At 49.5% G+C, this 19,496-nt stretch overlaps 4 protein-coding genes across 7 annotated transcripts in view; 2 read left to right on the top strand and 2 right to left on the bottom strand.

The window, feature by feature from the left end:
- Positions 1–14,224, top strand: part of LOC110387001 (F-box only protein 6-like) — a 54,850-nt gene extending 40,626 nt beyond the window's left edge. For 2 of the 3 annotated variants that reach the window (XM_021374674.1, XM_021374673.1), the window contains 6 exons: positions 9,024–9,177; positions 10,810–11,123; positions 11,659–11,785; positions 12,359–12,454; positions 12,761–12,896; positions 13,569–14,224. In XM_021374674.1, coding sequence (XP_021230349.1) covers positions 10,865–11,123; positions 11,659–11,785; positions 12,359–12,454; positions 12,761–12,896; positions 13,569–13,733 — 783 coding nt within the window. In that variant the 5' untranslated portion in view covers positions 9,024–9,177; positions 10,810–10,864 and the 3' untranslated portion in view covers positions 13,734–14,224. Of the gene's footprint in view, positions 1–9,023; positions 9,178–9,983; positions 10,216–10,809; positions 11,124–11,658; positions 11,786–12,358; positions 12,455–12,760; positions 12,897–13,568 lie in introns of those variants that run through there. The other variant, XM_021374675.1, reaches the window with a different exon arrangement.
- Positions 6,672–9,073, bottom strand: LOC110387004 (F-box only protein 2-like). Its single transcript, XM_021374680.1, has 3 exons — positions 8,977–9,073; positions 7,521–7,616; positions 6,672–7,217 (listed from the first exon to the last, which is right to left on the bottom strand). Exons 1-3 carry the CDS (start codon positions 8,985–8,987, stop codon positions 6,923–6,925), a joined length of 402 nt encoding a protein of 133 aa, XP_021230355.1. The 5' UTR covers positions 8,988–9,073; the 3' UTR covers positions 6,672–6,922.
- MAD2L2 (mitotic arrest deficient 2 like 2) lies at positions 14,932–19,343 on the bottom strand. 2 transcript variants are annotated; one of them, XM_021374679.1, is made up of 9 exons: positions 19,243–19,343; positions 17,990–18,041; positions 17,705–17,823; positions 17,418–17,489; positions 16,459–16,559; positions 16,245–16,339; positions 16,064–16,137; positions 15,618–15,710; positions 14,932–15,444 (listed from the first exon to the last, which is right to left on the bottom strand). In XM_021374679.1, the coding sequence occupies exons 2-9, from the start codon at positions 18,027–18,029 to the stop codon at positions 15,403–15,405; spliced, it is 636 nt and encodes a 211-aa protein (XP_021230354.1). In that variant the 5' UTR covers positions 18,030–18,041; positions 19,243–19,343; the 3' UTR covers positions 14,932–15,402. The 2 variants fall into 2 exon arrangements, with proteins under 2 accessions (XP_021230354.1, XP_021230353.1); XM_021374678.1 differs by lacking the exon at positions 19,243–19,343 and adding an exon at positions 18,517–19,223.
- The window catches only part of DRAXIN (dorsal inhibitory axon guidance protein), a 13,649-nt gene continuing 12,842 nt past the window's right edge, over positions 18,690–19,496 (top strand). Inside the window, exon 1 of the mRNA XM_021374677.1 lies at positions 18,690–18,822. The gene's annotated coding sequence lies outside the window, so the exon portion shown is untranslated. The remainder of the gene's footprint in view (positions 18,823–19,496) is intronic.

Raw genomic sequence — 19,496 nt, 5'->3', positions numbered from 1 at the left:
GGTTTTTTATTTTTATTATTATTTTCTGCTTTTTTCCTTTTACAAGAAATAACTCATTTTTCAGCTGTTGGAGAAGGTAGTAATTGATCTAGAGCTTTGCAGCTTGCCTTCCAGAATGGTTTTATTCTTAATGTAGAAATAAAACTCTGTTAGGTCAAATACACAGCAATAAATACAAGAAGCACATTAGCTTTAATATATTGGATTATTCCACTTGGTGGTGACGGGGAAAAAAACAAGATTTAATTCCCCTGGCAATGCAGGCAAAGAAAATCGCTTTCCCTGTGCATTTTTTTTCTGTAAGTCATTTTTGTCTGTCAATGCCATCGCTGCAGGCTTTGACAGAGTTTAATTTTATTTTTTTTTTAACCCGGTATGAAATTAAGAAGTATTTTCTCCAAGTAAATCATCCACAAATTCACTCCATGGCTTTTATTTCTTGTTGTTACGGGTTCCCTCCCTGGCAGGATGGGGGGAACTCCTCCCTGTTGCCATGGGCTGGCAGGGAAGGGCAGCTGTCAGCTGAGCTCCGAGTTGGATGCTGTCTTTCCTCCTTTTACGGTCACTCTGGATTGGGTTTCTGCTCCTACCCACCTTGTCCCAACTAGAACTAGGATTTGCTCCTCCCTGCCAGCTGTTTTTGTGATCAAAGAATGGCTTGGGTTGGAAGGGACCTCAAAGATCATCCAGTTCCAGCTCCCTGCTAATCTCTGCTCATAGAATCATAGGACCATTAAGGCTGGAATAGATCTCCAAGTTCACCTAGTCCAGCCATCAACCCATCCCCAGAATGCCCACTAACCCATGTCCTTCAGTGCCACATCTCCAGATTAGTTTCATATCGGGAACGAGCCAGATGGGAGCAGGCAGGAATGATCTCCCTGCTTGTTGTCATGGCAGATGGATAGGTGGAAGGAGGCTCTGCCATGTACCAGTCAAACAGCTGAGAGAATTTGGCTTGGCTAATGGAAATGAAACAACTTGATGCACTAAAAGCCTAAGAAAGGATTTGCAGAAAGCAGGAAGCTATTGTAGCTGAAAAGCTCTGGGAAAGGACTAGATGATTCTGTCCAAGTGATGTACAGATAAGGGGGGGGCCTTGGAGTAGGCAAGGCTGCGTGTTGTAGGTTTGTGTGTGGGAGGGCCATTTGTGGCTGTTTCTTTTTAATGCATCTCCCTCCTTTACAAGTTGGCAAGAGACACTGGGGAAAGCAGCATGGCAGGACCCTGCGTGGTTTAACTGAGTGTTTGCACTATTCCTCTGTCCAGGCAGAGTTATCGCTCCAATAAGCAGGGCTGCCCTGGCAGCACCTAGACTGTATCTGATTGTATTTGTGTAAGGCGTGAGAGACTTCACAATAATCCTGCTGGCAATTAATTGGCTTTTGTTCAGCAAGAGTGAACAAGATCTCGTCTTAATCTGCTTCATTATTTCTCCTTGTATAGCAGAGTCAACACAAGATTAGGTTTAATTTACAAAAAAAATGCAAAGTCGTTACTCGTATCTGGATCAGGATTTTATCTGCTTCGTTTTGCAATGCTTCGTGTGTCAATATTAACGGAAGGAGCTGCACGGTGTGTGGCGAGGTGGAAACGGCTCCACTTGACTCCAGGACCTTTTGGAAGGATTGCAAGTAGCAGAGCTCTGATATCATCCCCCTTCCTCAGAGAGACAGCTTCATGCTTAGGAACACGAGCTGCTTTCTGCAGGGCGGTGGGCTCAGGGCTGATGCTTTTAGCTCTTGTCTCCTAAATCTTATGCAACAGCAACCCGTGGTGTATGCCTAGAGGAGAGCTATGGGAAGCCAGAAGGAAGTGCGGTCCTTGAGGTCAGAGATCGGTTAAACATCAGGTGAGAGGTTGTGCCAGGTCCCTGTCTGAGTGGTGGTCACTGTCTGAGGACATCCTGTTCCTGGCAGCACGGAGAGGCCAGATTGGTGGGTTCTGGAGTTCTGCATGGCTGTGGATGTGCATCTGCCTGTGTGTTTGCCTACCCCTGTGCGTGCATTTCAGTGCGTACACCTGAGTGCTTGTAAACCCATTCCATTAGCCAGAGCCACGGAATCATTTGTGTTGGAAGGGACCTTCAAAGGTCACCTGGTCCAACCCCCTGCAATGAGCAGGGACACCCACAGCTTCATCAGTGCTCAGAGCCCCTCCAGCCTGACCTTGGCTGTCTGCAGGGATGGTTCACTACCCTTATTGTAAAAGAGGTCTGTCTGGCAAGAACAGACTGGCAAGAGATGCGTTCCCCACGATCCATCGGTCCAGTGAGCACACTTACAACTTTACTGTGGCTTCTCTGTCCTTCTGGGAATGCTGATTACACTGCGGTTAATGGGTTTGCACTGGTAGCAGCTCCAGATGAGTTGCTCTAAGTGCCTGCAAGGGAGGTTAGCCAAGGTCACATGTAATACAGCTGGGACTTCCATCTTCTTGGGGAGAGCTGTTGAACTTTGCGTGCAAGGAAGGTAGCAAAGTGCCTGGGTGCAGTGTAGATGGGGATGCAGACAGTCCTGCAGCTCATTCTGCTGCTGAGGTGAGAAGAGGTGCAGTGTAGTGATCAGAAATGGGTCCCCGAGTATAACACGGAGCCAAACACTTGCAGTTACTCTGAATCTCTCCTGCTTGCAAAGCAGCAGCCAGCAGCACCTGAGGTCTGGCTGGTTCCCAGCTCGCTGCCTGCAGCCCGAGTGCCCTCTGCTGTCAACATGGCTCTGCTTGTGCTTGCTTGGCTCTATCTGGCTTTATGTTCCTGTGGCACCCCCTCCTTGCACAGCAACCTTAGCCATATACCTTCTCTACACTGTTTTGGTTTATCTGAATACATTTTCCTTCCAGGCTGCTGTGCCCAGAGCTCAGCTCTTGTGCAGCTGTTGCATGCAGCAGTGATGCTTTCCAGCTACCATGAGGCTTTTCCCAGTTGAACTCATTATGGATGTTCTCTCTCTAATTCACACCTTCCCAGTGGGAAAGCATCATGAGGCCCTTTTTTCCCTAACAGTTAGGGACACTGAGCAGGCTGGGCAGTGCCCCAAGGACATGGGAACAAACCAGCTGGATGGAAGGAGGAACTGCTCACCTCTTGCTCCCCAAGGTACCTGCATGTTGGGAGACAGCAAGGAAGGAGTGGGAATCATGGAATCATTAAGATTGGAAAAGACCTCTAAGCTCGTCCAGTCCAACTGTCCACCTGCTGCCTATATTGCCCACTAAGCCATGTTCTGAAGTACCACACCTACATGCCTCCTGTAGTGGTGACTCCACCACCTCCGTGGGCAGAAGTTTTTCTCTAACATTGAACCTGAACCTCCCCTGGTGCAAGTTGAGGCTGTTCGCTCTTGTCCTATGGCTGTGTCTGGGCTGCAGGAGGAGATGTGAGCCGTGGGGATGTCTGTTCACCAGCTCAGTGCTTTCTGGTTATTTGGAGGATCTCTGCTCCTGACAGTGCTGTGGGCTAAACGCAAGGCCGCTGGCTTCCCAGCCCATTCGGGATTGTGCTCATCTCTGTCGCAGCTTCAGGCCAAAAGCTTTGTGCTCTGCTATCCTGGCTTTCAGGAAGGGCCATTCCCAGTCTCTACAAAGTATTTGATTTATGGGGAATCAATGTCCTAAACTGTCCTCCCTCTTAAACTGGCTAGAACAGCTGGGCTGCAAGCAACAGGGAGTTGTTTTTCTCCTCCTCCCCTCATCTTCAAACAGTTTTGAATGCCTGGTAGGGGAGCATACTCCTCCATCTGTCCACAACCTCCCCAGGTGGGTAATAATAGATGCTTCTTATAGAAAAATTCAGTTAGACTTGACAAGAGATGTATGTTAGTGCTTCCTTGCCAGGACCCTGTCTTGCTCTGTTCTGTTCCTCTGCCAGACACCAACTGCAGAAGCTATTTTGGAAGAACAAAATAACCACCATTTTTAAGTATAATGGTATTTACAGCCAGGACCGGCTGCGGTGGGCTTTGTGGGATAGAAAATTACAGACAAGGTGCAGTAGGCTAGCCAGGATGTCAGATGTTGACAGCAGGAAGGCCTGTGTGCAGGGCTGTGACTGGGGCTGCTCTTCATGCCTCTGAACACTAAAGCAGCCAGGGTTGGAGGTGTGTTCATTCACCTTGGCTGCCAAAAGCTCTGAGCTCTGGTTCCTGTGTTCAGGAGTGGAGAGAGATGTTTCTGTGTATTTTTCTTTCTTTTCGTCTTCAGCTTTCTAAATACTTTGCTGAGGAGATCTTCTGTTAATTATTTCTGTACAGATACCTTTGTGTTTGTATGGTATGCTGCATGTCTGCGTTGTTCATCAGTGTTCCCAAAAGCTACTGTGTAGTAGCTGTTGTTGGCACAACAGAAAGCATCAGAAACCTTCCTTTGGTCACTGAAGCTACATGTGATAGAGCCCTTTAGTGGCAGGAAGCATTAATACATCTAAGCTGTTTTGTCACAGTTGCACTTACTTTCTTTATTCTTATGAAACTGCATGGTCTTAATTCCCATGAAGTCTGTGATGTGTGAGCTTGTGTTAAGCTCTTGTGCCCTGTTCAGTCTTGGACAGGAGCTGAGCAGGATGGATGAATGCAGTGCAGATTTCAGTGCATTCACACTTCTGGTGTTTGAACAAAATGCAAAGGGCATTGGGAGCAAAACATTTGCAATGGATCAAGCAAGTGAGATTATTTTCCAAGTATGCAGGCACCCACTTTCCTCGCTTGCCTTGCAACTCTAGCACTGAGTGCAAGGAGACAACGCTCCCCTGAGGTCAGTGGCAGCTCTGCAGAGACTCTGCAGCAGAGCTGCTTTCTTTGATGAAACTGCAAGACATTGAGTGTCTTGGGAAGCATCTCTTGAAACTGAGTGGGAAGGTCAGGACAGCCAGGCTGCCTCCAACAGTGCAAACATCAGGGGAAGGACAGCTTGTGACAGCTGCATTTCTTGTGAGGGAGCTGTGTGCGTTGAGTAGTTCAGCCTACATAAGCCTAAAGTGGGCACTGTGGCCCTACCCTGTATTTACAAGGGACACAGTATCTGAAAGCTTAATCCTGGGCTTTATGCTGACTGTAACACGATGGCTTAGGAAAGATTGAATTTAACAATTGCATCCAGACCTGGTATATTGATCCCCTTGCTGCTCTGATTCTCAGGGACATGCCAGGGCCTTGGGGCAGGGCTCTGGCAGTGAGTTGAATATTAGCTTAGAAATGGGGTGAGCTGCACTAAACACTGTGCTGAATAAAGCTACACTGTGTCATTGTGTGACTGCCTGCAAGTTAATGGAAAGAGCTGAGCTGGTTCTAGTCTCTCCTGGACCAGAACAACAGCTGAGCTCACAGCAGAGCTGTGCTCGCAGATACCTGGAGGGTGTGGGTCAGAGCTGGGTGTTGTAGGAGCCTTCCTGGCCCTTCTCCATGCCTTGCATGAACTCCCACTACCTTTTAAGTACAACTCTGCTGGCTGCTGCTCTCCACTGGAGAGAGAAAAGCACACTTAAGCACAAGAAATCATACTCGGCACACAAGCAAAGATCCACATACAACTCCTTTTATTATGTTCGCCCAGACTCTGGCTCGGCTGTGGTTTGGAAGGCTGTGCCCGAGGCAGCTGGGGACAGGCTTGGCTCAGGTAAGCTTAGATATCTCTGCTCAGCAGCCCTGAGTGACAGCGAGAGGCACTAGTGGGCGTATGTACAAAGTGCTGTCTTGGTAAGCATCTGGAGGGAAGGCAGACGTGTACTTTCTGCAGACATTGTTAGTGGGCAGGAGGAACTGAGATCAAATGGAGGTAATGACAGGTTTCTGTGTGAAGAATATTGCATGAATCTCCTGCCTGCAAAGAGCAGTACTAGATTTACATGAAGCATGCAGAGGCCAGGAAGGGGTAGACACACTATTTTTGCTCCTGAGCCCCTTCCTCGGTATGCTTCTGTTTCCCTAAGTCTTTCTCTCTCTCCCAGCAATTATCCTCAGCTGCTTTTTAGGAGCCAAACAAAGCCCCGTGGAGAATCGTAGACTCGTTAAGGTTGGAGAAGACCTCTAAGATCATCAAGTCCAACCATCAACCCATGACCACAATGATACCACAGTGAATTCAGCTCTCACCACTTCCTCCTCCAAGTGGACGTTGAGAATGCTGTAGGACAAACAGATCCAATCCCCATCGCTTGGCATTATCATCACCCAAAATTAAAATGGAGATCCAGAGCACCACTTAGCAGCCACGCTCGTGTAAGGCAGGTAATGGCACCTGGGGCTGGGGGCAGGGAGTTGGAGGCTGGGGTGATAGATCTCCGGAGCGAGGTGATCTCATGTGACAGAGAATATCAGTGCAAAGGGTGAGACTGAGCGTAAGGTGGTTTCATAAGGCTGTTCCTATTCTTTGCACAGTACCCTTAAGGAGAGATGGATGGTGGCCTCTGGCAAGCACATTCATACCTGAGCCATATGCTCTACAGCCCAGAAGCAGCACCATGCAGAAACCATCCAAAGCTCATGGGATGGCCTGAGGGAAGTCAGCTCTGGCAAGCAGGCCCCGGTTCAGCTTGACTACGGTTCCACTGTCACGCTGCTGTTGGTAACACGTACACCATACCATCCTTTCCAGAACAGCGTGTCCTGGCCACCGTGCTCAAAGCGGACAAAGCGGACCCCAGGACCGTAGTCAGAAAAGGTGTAGGAGTGCTAGAGGTTGAGAGAGACAAAAGAGTTGTTGGTGTCAAGCTACCATGAACCAACTCCTTTCATGCACTGGGCCTTCAACTCCACCTGCCCCATCTACATCCACCAGCTTGGGTAGCAATGAGGACAGTTACAGTGAGAAAGAAGCTAGTGGAAGGAGCTTTGACCCCAGTCTGTTCAGAAGCCATTAAATCCTTCCAGAGGGGTCTCTCTTTCAGCTCCCACAGACTTGTAGTGATGGCTCAGCAAGCTTCCAAGTTTTATGTAAGACTTGTCGTATAATCCCTGTGCTCAATCACAGCCCATGAACAGAGCCTTCTCTTCCTCCAGGATAACCTCTCCTGCTTCTGTCTGCTTGAAAACATTCCTGGTTCATGCAGGTTGAGTGCCACCTGCTTGAAACCACAGCTGTCACTCACCTCAGTCCAGCTAGCATCATTGTCCTGTGGGATGGCAATAGTCTCACTCTTGTACTCGGCCAGCACGTCCTCGTTCTCGGAGAGCAGCTTCACACAGAGCTCGTAGAGGCAGCCAGCGTCGCTGCGTCCTGCGTACCTGCAGGGAGACCCAAGCAGCAGCCTCGCCTGTATGAACATTTCTTACTCCAACCCACTCCCTGCCCTCATTCACCAAAAGAACCTGGTCTTTAGATGGCTGCCACATGCACCAACAGCGTGAAGCTTGTGGGGACTACCAGTGGCTCTCTGTGCCAAGATCAAGCCCTGTCCCACATCTAGAATGACACCAAAGGCGATGCAGTGAGGTGAGAGCTGGAGCTCCAATGCCTGGTGCAGGTATATGCCATCCCTGCTCTCTCTAGACTTTCTGCTGGACTTGTAGGGCATCCTTGCTACTTACCAGTCTTTCACCACAACTTTTGGCTGGGTTGTATCCATCAGCTCTTCCCAGTAGCCTTCAGCTCTAAGATCTATGACCTGAGACTTTCGACACCACCTGAAACACAAGAGGGTAATGGATACCAAAACCTGTCTGAGACTCGAGGAAACAAAATTATCCCCTCCCCTCATTAAGAGAAGTAAGCAGCCTTACTCATAAGATGTAACAAAGTATTTATGGACTTCTTCACTAGGGAATTCTTTTCCAAAGTCCCCAGGGAGCTCTTCAATTTTCCAGCCATCACCTCCATTCTCTACCTCTCCCCAGTGCTGCAAGTCTTCTGCAGATGGAAGAGAAGAGAGAATGCTTGGCCATAGCTCATGGGCCTGGAGAACCCGGCCACCTCCCACAGGGATCCTTCTGCAGCTGGGGACAGACATGTTGCCATACACAGTGCTAACTCTATGTGGATCACAGGTGTTTTAAGAAGAGGTCTAGCAAAAAAAAACCCCACAACTTCAGTTTGATTGAATGGTAACAAACATCAGCATTCCCCACTGAAATGACTATGTGTATGGGGGTCTACTTAAGAAAATAGTGCAATGGTTTAGGTATTCCATCTCAGTGCTTTTGTGTCTTATTATAGAAATACCTGGGGAGAGCTGCTGATTCCTTTATTCATATTTTGTCTTTCTTTCGTTCTCTTTGTTGGAAAATAACTAGTATATATTAAATCCCTCATTTTCTGTTCTTCTTGGTGATATTCTCAAAGCTTTCAGTACGTAGCTAAATGCTTCTATAGCTAGAAGCAGCAGGGCCTTATATTGTTTTTCTCCTCTTAGGCGGAGAGATGAGCTTGCAGAAAAATCACTTCTTTTAAATAAGAAAAACGAAAACGTTGTGTTGATGGTCTGTGTTGTGCTTTGGTCTATGAGGTGTGAAATGTATCTGTTGCTACTTGGGTTATGAGGCTTGCGTTATGAGGCTGCTTCCAGCTAAACATCCTGCAGATGGCAAGTAGAGTTCAGAGATCGTAAAATAACAGCAAGTGGTGCAACGTGCACAGATCAGTAATGTGGGCTGGAATAAGCAAGACACAAACAAACTGCAAGGAAGGAAGCATGAAATGCCTGTTGAGCTAAGGGCAAATGAGTTCCTGAGCAGGGGAAAGCTTATCTTTTAGGTCAAGGTTTGGCAACAAGTGACCTGGAAGCCCGGGTGCCACCTACCAGTCCAGCTCTGTAAAACATGATTCACATTCCTGCAGGGGCTCACATAAAGCCAGTGTCATGGAAAGCCCTTCACAAAGGCTGCTTTGATAGAAGGCCTTCTTGCCCAGTGAGTGATTGGACAGCATGCATTAAGTGATTTGTCTCTGGGGCAAGAAGAAAATGCAACCTGATGGCAACCAAGATCAGTCCTTAAAAAAGGAGGTGCCTTTTCTGAAGTCTTGGGCCTTGTTATGCTCATCTCTCACCTTCGCCACATGGGTTTTTGATGAGATTTCTTCTTCTCTTACTCAAGAAGTAGAAGATTTGCCAATTCTCTGCGTTCTCCTCCGACTCCGCTCCAGCGAGGCCTTCCTGCTGACACTTCAGGATCCAAAGAGCAGCTCCATCAACCAGGTTCTTCCACTGGCAGCAGACCAGGCGGCACGCCAACACCAGATCCACTGCAGGTATGGAAGCCAGGATCCTGATCAGCACTGCTTCAGGGAGGGACTCCATCCTTGGTCTCTCTGGATGGAGCTTTCTGAGAAAGAAGGGGAAAGAAGTGGTATTGCAGTGTGTTCCACCAGACACGGGCTCTCCTGTTACCAGTGATGTGAAATGCATTAGAAGAAAAGGGAAAACAAATTTGTTTATCTGCAAGGCAGGTGCAGCATAATGTGGGGGGCATTCCTGACCTGAGGGCCTCCGGACCCCTACTAAGTTACTATCCTGAAGCACATGAGTAGATTAATGTTATAAGTGCCTACATACGCATCAGGTTACGCAAGCATGATGCTCCATCCCTTTTTGGCTGCTTTCCTGTCGGTCTGCACTTGTTTGGGCTGTACAGGGGTCTTATCTGACCCTTGGTGGTCATTTGGGGAGCGCTCCTCTTATGTTTGGTCTCGAGTCCTCTAAGGATGATGTTGTTCCCATTTTGCACTGATGCTTTCTCGGTTCCAAGGCCGCAGAGGAGGCATATCCATGACCAGACAAATTTCTGCTGTCAGGCAGTGTTCCTCTTTGGGGAACGCTGGCAGTGATAAGCATCAGCTATTGAAACAAACTTGAAACAAATGATGATTAAGCTAAGAACTGATGTGCTCCAGCAGAGCAGAATCAGTCCCTCTTCTGCTCAGGCCGCCCGCAGGGGCCGGCTGTTGCCAGGCCTTCCTTCCCTCGGGGCTGGCACGGAATCCCCTTAGTCACGAGGCCGTGTCAAGCACGGGTCTGAGCATTTAGAATCTCACCTGCGTTATTTTCAGTTCGTCTTCCTTTTCCTATGGGCTGATAAACCTTCGCCGTTAAATCGGCAGCGCGTGCTATTAACGCTGCACCGAGCGCTCCGGGCTTTGGGGCCGGGTGCGGGGAGAGCTCCGTGCCGCCAGCGGGACGCGCTGACACTGCTACTGTCACAGCCGCGTCCTGATGCGGGGAAGCTGAGACCGCAGTGAATTGCACGGAGCCAAACTCCGCGGGAGGGAATCAGCCCAGGAGCAAAGCGGGTACAGCATCGTGGCGTGCTGCTGGAAGAAATACGGCACGGCCAAGTGGGGCGGGGAGGGAAGAAATAGGCAAGCAGCATCCTGAGCCCAGAATGGGGTTCTCTCCTCTGTGTGTACCGCAGCCATCAGAGGGAAAATATCACTTACAAGCCCCTGCTTTTTATGGAGAAGCAACGAGGATTCCTTATTCCCCCCTTATCTCCTCCCTACTGCGATCTTAAAGGGCAAAAGGCGATCGACCCTCAGCAGAACTCCTCGGGTAACCTCTCCCAGGGCTGTGCCCCCCAACCCAGCACCCGTCCCGCCAGCTCCTACCTCGGACGCTGCGCTTCTCCGTGCGTCCCCGGGCAGCTCCCGATGCCCGCAGCCCCCACCCCTCCCCGCTGCTCCCCGCCCCGCGCTCCGCCCGCTGCGCAAGAGCGAAGTGTGGCCTCACATCCGCGTCCGGAGCGTGGCTGGGGCTGGGGCTGGGGCTGGGGCTGGGGCTGAGGTCGTGGGGAGCGCTGCCCACCCCCACCCCCACCCCCCGTGTGCAGCCCAGCGTTTGGCTTCGTTTTGAACCGCGCAGCCCGTGCCGATCTCTCCGTGTTGCAGGTGCCTGGAAACCCTCCGCCGCGCAGCGTCCGTCTCCCCTCGGTGCTGCGGGGCCATGGCCACCATCAGCGACCTGCCCGAGGACGTGCTGGTGGAGCTGCTGTCCCTGCTGCCCGCCCGCGACCTGCTCCGTGCCTGCAGGCCGGTGTGCACCCAGTGGCGAGACGTGGTGGACCTCACCACCCTGTGGAAGCGCAAGTGCCAGCGCGAGGGGTTCTACACACAGAGCTTGGACAGGAGCGTCGCCGACTGGCAAGTGTTCTACGTGCTGTGCAAGATGAAGAGGAACTTGATCAAAAATCCCCGAGCTGAAGGTTGGTTTGGTGATCGCAGAGGACCTTGGGAGTTTCCCAGCGGGCAGGATGTGCCCAGCCAGCGCCTTGGCGTTGGTGGGGCTGCGGAGCTGAGTCAGATCCACGAGGAAGCGCTGCCTAACGCCATTTGGGTTAAATCCCTGTGAGTGACCGGGCCCAGCGCTGTGGATGGTGGCTGCTGGTTTGCACGGTGCCGTACGGCAGTGGAACCATCAGCAATTGGCTTCAGGCCGACGGCATCCTGGGCTGCATCAGCAGAGGGGTGGCAGCGGGCAGGGAGGGGATGGGTCCTGTCTGCTCAGCCCTCGTGGGTCCCCACCTGCAGCACTGCGTCCAGGCCTGTCACAGCTGCTGGCAGCCACGCTGACAGTAATGACAACATAGTGGTAAAGGTCACCCTTAACTGCTGGAGAAACACAGCTGAAAATTCACTGGGGTGTATTCTTAATACTCTTCAGTAGCTGACTCTTTAAGGAAAGCAGACGTGCTGTAGAAAACTCAAGTCCTAACACTGATCTTTGGTATCTGTTTTCAGAGAACTTTAAGCACTGGAAACTTGATGAGAATAAAGGAGATAAGTGGAATATTGAGGATCTGCCTGGGCCTCTGGGGAAAGAGCCGCCAGACTCGGAAGCCCGCAAATACTTTGTCACTTCATATGAGTAAGAGCTGCACTGTGGAAGTGGAAGAAAACTGCTTCCTTCTTCCTGTCTGCAAGAGCACTGTGGTTAGAAGGTGTGAGACAGGACACCAAACCTTAGCCCGTGTGCAGGGGGAAAAAAGGAGATTTTAATTCTTACTACTCTTCAATCTAAAGAGAGCGATATGTTGCTGAAAGATTTAGTGAATCACATTGTGTGCTAAATTTCTCTGTCTTTCTACCAGCTGTGGTGGGCAGAGGTCTTAACCTCTGGAAGCATGAGGTGTTTGTCATGCAAACAGCTTGCACTGAAAGCTGTCAGCAGTGGAAGATTAACTGCTTTTCCATAACCAATATCTGTTATGCGTGTGTAGGAACCCTTCTTGACCCAGTTGGTTGGATTCCTTTTATCTGGGCTGAAGCTGAGCAGTTTGTTTCCGCTCTGGCTTTGGATAAAGGCACCCCTCATCCCTGTCAGCCTCGTGGGCACTCAAGGTCTGGATGCTTTCAGTGAGAGTCAGGCTGGTAGGGAAAGCGCTGATGTTGAGAGACGTGTTCTGTGAAGTTGTTTTGAATGTTTCTGTTTCTGTTGCAGTCTATGCTTGAAGTCTCAACTTATAACCCTGCAGAAGGAAGGGTACTGGAATGAGTTGATGGATGAGAAACGGCCTGAAATTGTAGTCAAGGACTGGTAAGCACTGAAAACTGGAATTTCTGGCGTTAGGACCTAGATGTAAGCTGGGCCTCGGAAGCGTTTTGTGCTGTAAAATTAATTCCTTATCCTTTGGGATCTGTAGCTCTTGAGTAAAGCATAGACTAAATCCTGGTTTATTCAGTGGCTGTGCCATGAAGAAAAGGATAGCTGTACACTTTAGAACTTCTCTATAGCTGTGGGGGTGACATTCCTCAATTCCAGTTGGAGACTGCTTCTGAACTGCGAGGAAAACTGAATGCTGTGTGTACAACCCCACTCCTTGATTTCTCCTTCCCTCTCCAGGTACGCTGCCAGATTTGACTGCGGTTGTCGCTATGAACTTAGAGTGAGGCTGCTTTCTGAAAACTACCTTGTGCTGGATGAATTCTGTCCTGAGCCAGTGGTCATAGAGCAGTGGAGTGACGCAGAGTGGAGAGAGGTAAGCAGCAGCCCTCCAGGAGGCAGTTTCACATCAGTGTTGTGGCAAGAATCTTGTCTAAAGTCCCAGATTGCCCTATTTTCTCTGCTCTTCAGCCTCCTCTAACATGTGACAAAATGTAAGTCAGTCCTTGCTGCTGACAGTGCTGAAGAAACTTTGAAAGATCTAGGTTCAGTTTGTAGGTATGTGAGATTTCCCCCCTCCCCCCCCCAGGCTCCCGTGCTATTTTGACTGGGCCTCTTCAAGAGTTTCTGTTCTTAAGCTTTTGTCTGAGTAACTCAGTTGCAGGAGCACAGTTCTTGTTTTTCTTGGATCAGAAAGCTTTGTTTTAAAACTGCTGCGTGGATGTAAGTATTGCAGGCATTACTTTTCCTAAGTCATTTGTGTTGACTGGTTTGAATGGCTGTGGATTCCCTCCTACATTGTTACCTCTGCCAAATATCAAGCTTAACATTATGTTTATCTTTCTGCCCTGTAACCCTCTAAGTGAAACATGATAGGATTGTTCCTTTTTTCCTCCTGCAAAGAAAGTGGTGTGATGCACACCTTTATTAGAAGATATTTTAGAATGAGCTTTTCCTGAGACTGGGGTTCTATACCTGTAATTGTTCCACCTTCAGTGTCAGTGTTGGTTTATTTAGACAAAATAAGCGGAATTTCCTTTCTCTACAGATTTCCCACACCTTCAGCGATTACCCAGCTGGAGTTCGTTACATCTGGTTTCAGCACGGAGGCCAAGATACCCAATACTGGGCAGGATGGTACGGGATCAGGGTGACAAACAGCAGCATCACCATTGGGCCCCAGACACTGAAGGCAAATGAAGACACAATATAAGTGTTTTATTTTACCTCAGGACTGTGACCAGGTGGTCTCAGGTGCACTTATTTGTCTGTACTCTCTGGGTGAATGTCCTGGCTTTGTCTTGCACAGCTGAAGTGGAATACAAGCAGCTAGCTCTCCTTGTTCACAGCAGAACTTCTGCAGGCCCAGCCCTTTGGAAGGACTTCTGTCTTCCTCTGTCCTCCTGCACCATGGCAGTGGCAATTACTAGTGCCCTTCCACAGGAGGAAGACTAGGGCCATTAAATATGACAGCTGTCTGTAGTGAATTGTCTTTGGCTGTAGCACAAGTACATAGCAGTCTTAACTGGCAACTCTTTCTTGTTTATACAACTTAGGAAAAAGAAGGCTAAAATCTTAGGTTCCGATTATCAACCCTTGCCTTGAGGAGTCTGCTACAGACAGACTTGTTTTGTACAGTCTTTTTCTGTTTCAGTTTAATTATGTACATAAAGATGTATCTTTCTCATCAGACCTTACACAGCATTATGCAACCTCCAGTCTTTTTTTTTTCCATATGTACTGTGTTACCGAGATTTAATTCCTTGGTTTCTGTAAGTACACATGATCAAAGTGGCATATGCCTTCCCTGTCCAAATACAGCCCATTAGTGTTGGAATGAACAAAGAGGAGGAAAGAATCCCTTAAGGTGGATACCTCACAACATAAGTGCCTTTGGATTGCGCTGGCCTTTTTCCATATTACCATTATACTACCAAAGAAGTTGGTTTATATACCTTATATAAAACGTTAAGGCCACAAACAACTTGGATACGTGGTGTTCTTGCACTTCTTACTTGGAGAAAGCAAGGAGGTGCTGTGCTGGCTGTTTTACCAAATTATCTGTCCAACAAGCTTAGCTCACGTTCTGTGAACCATTTCTTCTACCCCTGTATGCACAGGGCCGACATTAAGACCCTCTTCCATCTCCTTTGACAGAGGTAGGATAACTGTTTTCCCTTGTCCTTGCTGCACAGACACATTCCACCGTGCTTCTAACACCACTCGTGTGAAGGTTTCCCTGTGGCAAGGGGAGACCAAGGTGGCACAGCCCTTCAAGGGAATTGACAGATCCCAGCCATGCCCTACAGATGTGGAAAGGTGATAGAAGTGCCCCATAAAATACAAACCTCCACACAAAATAAAAATGCTTCTTCGCTAAAGAACAGTTGGTTTGGACAGAACTGAGCCTGTTTCAACTGGAGTAAAACTTGATATTTATTGAAGACTACTTGGGACGGTCACAGTGGACAGATGCTACGTAAGGCCTCACTCACACGTGGTCTAAGACCATTGCTCTAGCAGAGCATACAACAGATCCCTGTTTAGCACTACCAATGTGCAATGGAGATGTCCTGTTTAAGGCAAGAACTGGATTTGTACAAGGAGCTGAACGCAGTCAGCTGTATCCTACCCCCAGGGATGCACTGTAATGAGACCTCTACTCACTCTCACGCATGAGTGTACATGGGAACAGGCTCTGGCTCCACATTCCAAGTCAGTTCTATATACACTGGTAAGAGCACTTGAAATAAAGAGGCAGCAGCTGCTCTACATTCATCCAGAAGGCCAGCTGAAGAGACTGGGCTATCAAGGTATGGTTTGTGAAAGATCTTACTCCACTGGAAGATCGGATGAGGCTTGAAGAAAAGGAAGAGCTGAAATCAGGTGCCTTTGTGGGCTCGTTCTTCTACATACAGCTGCATCTGGAGGAGAGAAACAAGTATCAGTTTCTGTTTAATAGCCAGATGGAGAAAAGTCTGCAACAGGCTAAGGAGTTTGTATCTTCCCTCATTAACAAGGTTTCCTGTTTTAACATGAGAAGCCTTCACACTACACGGAGTTTCAGCCACCTCTTGGGCCAGAATGCTCTGCTCACCTTTAAGATATCGGATGTCATCGTTTTCAGTGGAATAAGCCGGGGGTCATGCATGTGCACATCTTGTTCATCAGCAAGAATCCATGGGAAATCCTAGGGCAGGAACACAAGGTGCTTTATTTCCAGTGAGGTGAGCAGGACCCAGAAGGCGAGCTCGCTTTCTCAGTGCTAGGTCAGCAGTTAGAGTACATTAAGTGATGGGGATGGCACTGTGCAGGAAGTCTAATTGAGGCATCAAAGCAGCTACTGCCTGCAGCTGGCGTGTGGTAGGTGCGCTCAGTCACCTCACCGGTGTAAACCGGACCACATTCAAAGCAAAATCATGAAATGCATCATGTAAGAGCTAGCAATCTAGCACCCCTTAACCTTACTGAATCCAGAACTCTTGAATTCCATTCTTTGCTCTGCAGCTTGCTTGTGAAAAGGCAGCCAAAGGTACCACTTACCTTTATCACCTGGATCTTCTCCATGTTGCGTGTAGCAGCCTCTCGTGTGTGAACCAGAACTGTGAAGGTGCAGCCTGTAAGAGAAGGAGCAGGCTCCAGATCAGGGGACAACCAGAAGAGGCTCAGACACCGCCTGTCATCATCTCAGATTGAACACATCCATGTCACTGGGCACGTTTACCTGGGGGATTGTTGTCGAGCACAGCATCACACACACTTATCTTCAGGATGAAGGCACGCAGTAACTGCTCCACGTGGGACAGCAAGGACTCTGAACTGTTGAGACAGCAGTTGTTAGTGGGACGCAGCAAAGTACCATGGCCTGGAGCAGCTTCCAGAATGTCTCTAAGGACACAGTTGGATACTGTGGGAAAGCACAGGAATGGAATCCTTACCTAATGGAAAGGAGCGGTGGCTGGGTGATTTCGAAGACAAATCTCTCCACTGGGTGGTGCTCTTTATCCAGGATTACAACTACAACTTTCTCCACATCGTTCTGGAAGAATAAACGCAGTTAGAGAAGGCCCTTCTTTAAAACAAGCTGTCTTCTGCCCCCAGGGTGCTTCACTTCTGGTAGAGAATGTTTATCCACTGTGGAGCAGCACGAGCAGTTATCCAAACCTTGAGCCCTGTCTGATCAGAAAAAAATCTTTTTAAAAAGCTATGTCTGTATATGTTAAATTGATATCTTCTCTCATAGGGAGATTAAATCTACTGAGCAGTATTTCTCTGGAACAAAGGAGGAAACACAGAGTCACTGCATCCCTCAGTAATGGGCAGTGACGGGGGAAGTTAAGATATGCTTATTCCATTGGCCACATACAGCAGCTTTGTACCACTGCAATGTACACTGACCTAATTCCAGGCTCTAGACGTAGTACGATGTCTGCAGAGAGAAGAGAATGCAGGATGTGGGATGCCAGCAAGGTTTGCAACGTGTCATGGGTCACAGTTTTCTCTCACAAAAGCTTGAGTTCAAAGCACCTCTGCCTTCTGGCTTACAGCACAGCACTCTAACTGTTCTCCTGCCAGATGGGTGCTTCAGCTCAACATTCTGCCTTTGAATACATTTAAGTTCATGTGTAGGATGAGCTTACTGAAAATACAGAGAGATTGATCCTCATGTTTATGGATTAGAAGCATCTGAATGCCAATATTCAGCAGCATGCCTTAACTGCAAGGAAGGATTAAGGATGTTTTTATTTTTGGTTAGTAACTTCATAAGCTATTATATTGTATATGATAAGTATGTAAATAAACATTTGGAGATGAGAGCAATATTCACATTCTTTTATTTTCTATCTAAAGCACTTGCAGTACATTTCCCCAGCACAGGTCCTTGGTATGATCATACCTTCTCGAGCAGTGGCTTTACGCAGTGCAACGTGTCCTGGATGTACTGATTGAGCTCCGGGTGGCAGGACATCTGCAGCAAAGAGAGCCAACAGTCAGAGCTGCGTTCTGATGCCGACCAGGACAACGCTAAGAAGGAAGATTTAAAGACAAGATCTCTATTTCCTAGGGGGCATGCTTTTGTGTTACATCCCTGCACGCAGCTGGGGAAGCATTCTGCTACTGTCACCCGCAATCTGCTCGTGCTGTGAGTACTGCTGCGTTCTCAGCTTCAGGAAGTTCTCCTACCTGCACAGGTACGTTGTATTTTTTCCTCTTCTGAAAGATCCCGATAGGGTAAACTTCTCTAACGTATAAGATAAGGTGAACGGCCACTTCTAGAAATTCTGAAAGAACGTCTGCAACGACTGAAAAAGAGAAGTAGAAGATGCAGAAGGCTGCAGAGCGATACCGTATTCATAGGACATTTTTAAAGACAGCAGCACACATCTCATCTCCTTCCTAGCCGCAGGAAGTTTAGGGCTAGAGCATCCTGCAAGCACACCAGTTCACAGTGTAGCACAAACACATTACCTTGCCCAAAATTAAGGTCCTGTCGTGTGAGTGTGGTCATCTTGCCCAGAACCTGAAAGGCATCGCAAAAAGAATGTTTATCCTCTGACTCCTATGGTCTTAACACAGTCAGGGAGTGGCTCACCTCCCCAGAGCCACTGAGCGTAGGCCAACAAAGCTGCCCGCTGAGCTCAGTGACAAGCACAGCAACACGGCCACCACAAACCCAAGGGGCGTGCTGTGAAAGATTCAAGCGGCCTCAACAGCCAACACCAGGTGACCAAAAATCACCAACAGTGCGAAAAATGAAGGCAGCATCTTTTTGTGTTCTGTCTCACACCTCATACGGTGAGCTTCTCTTCTCATTCAGGGCAGGATTTACACTTCCCATTGACACTCCACATCCCACGCACTCACAGGCTGCCCAAGTCTCTTTACAAACCCTGCACACCCATATAATTCACCTAACGTGGAGTTTGTCCTGCAGGAATTGGTGACAACTTGCGACAAGGGCAGCACATTTGGTGGCCAAATGGAACCTCACGTACCAAAAATCAAGCAGCTGGAGCTCAGCATCCCAACAGGTCGGAATCTTGTGCATGTTTTAGGCTGCAACGTACGGAATTGCTAACTGCAGATTTTCACGTGTTTCGTTATTTTCTCCATACTCGCCACGTGCATGCAGGCTAACACTAACGTGTCCTCAATGCCTCCAGGTCCGTCAGGAACACGGATGCCTTGCACGGAGCTGCCTCAAGCCCCGGGCACTCCCAGCAGCTGCTTAGTTACCAACTGCCAAGCTGCTCCAGCTGTGGTTGTCAGACCTCCGAAGAATTACTTCACAAAATAAGGAGGTAACAGCTTCTACCTCTCGTTAAGTAAAACCTTAGAACCATTAAAGCTGGAAAAGAGCTCCAGGATCCCCCAGCCCGACCCGACCCACCCCACCGTGCCCACCGACCACGTCCCTCAGTGCCACATCCAGCGCCTCCCTGGGCGCATCACCGCTGAGAACAAACCTCCTAACACCCACCCCGCACCTCCCCTGGTGCAACGTCAGGCCATCCTCTCTGGTCCCCTCGCTGTGACCTGGGGCAGGGCCGAGCTCACCCCGCCACCGCCTCCTGTCAGAGCTCGGCACAGAGGGACGGCCCCTGGCTCCCGCCGGCGGCGCTACGCCGACACGGGCCGGGCTGCCCTCGGCCTCCTTCCCCCCGGGCACACCGCTGCCCTCCCACGACCTCGAGAGAGCCCCCCCCGACCGCCGCCTTTACCCGGCCCCGCTCCGCGGTTCTCCCGCACGGCTCCGCCGCTCCCGCCCGCTGCCCGGCGCCGCTAGCGGCGCACGCGTGTGACGTCACCACGGGCGTAGCGCCCCCTTGCGGCGGGAGGACCGCGCCCGCCTGTCGCCTCGCGGTTCGGTCCCCGCTTCCCCCTCGGGGTCCCGGCTGCAACCGGCAGGGTCCCTCCGCCGCGCGGGGAGCGGGGTCCCCCCGCCTTTGTCCCCGCCTTTGTCAGCCCACTCCCT

This window comes from Numida meleagris, chromosome 20 (assembly GCF_002078875.1).
Source record: "Numida meleagris isolate 19003 breed g44 Domestic line chromosome 20, NumMel1.0, whole genome shotgun sequence".
Classification (NCBI taxonomy): Eukaryota; Metazoa; Chordata; class Aves; order Galliformes; family Numididae; genus Numida; species Numida meleagris.
This window is presented reverse-complemented; position numbering and strand designations above follow the sequence as displayed.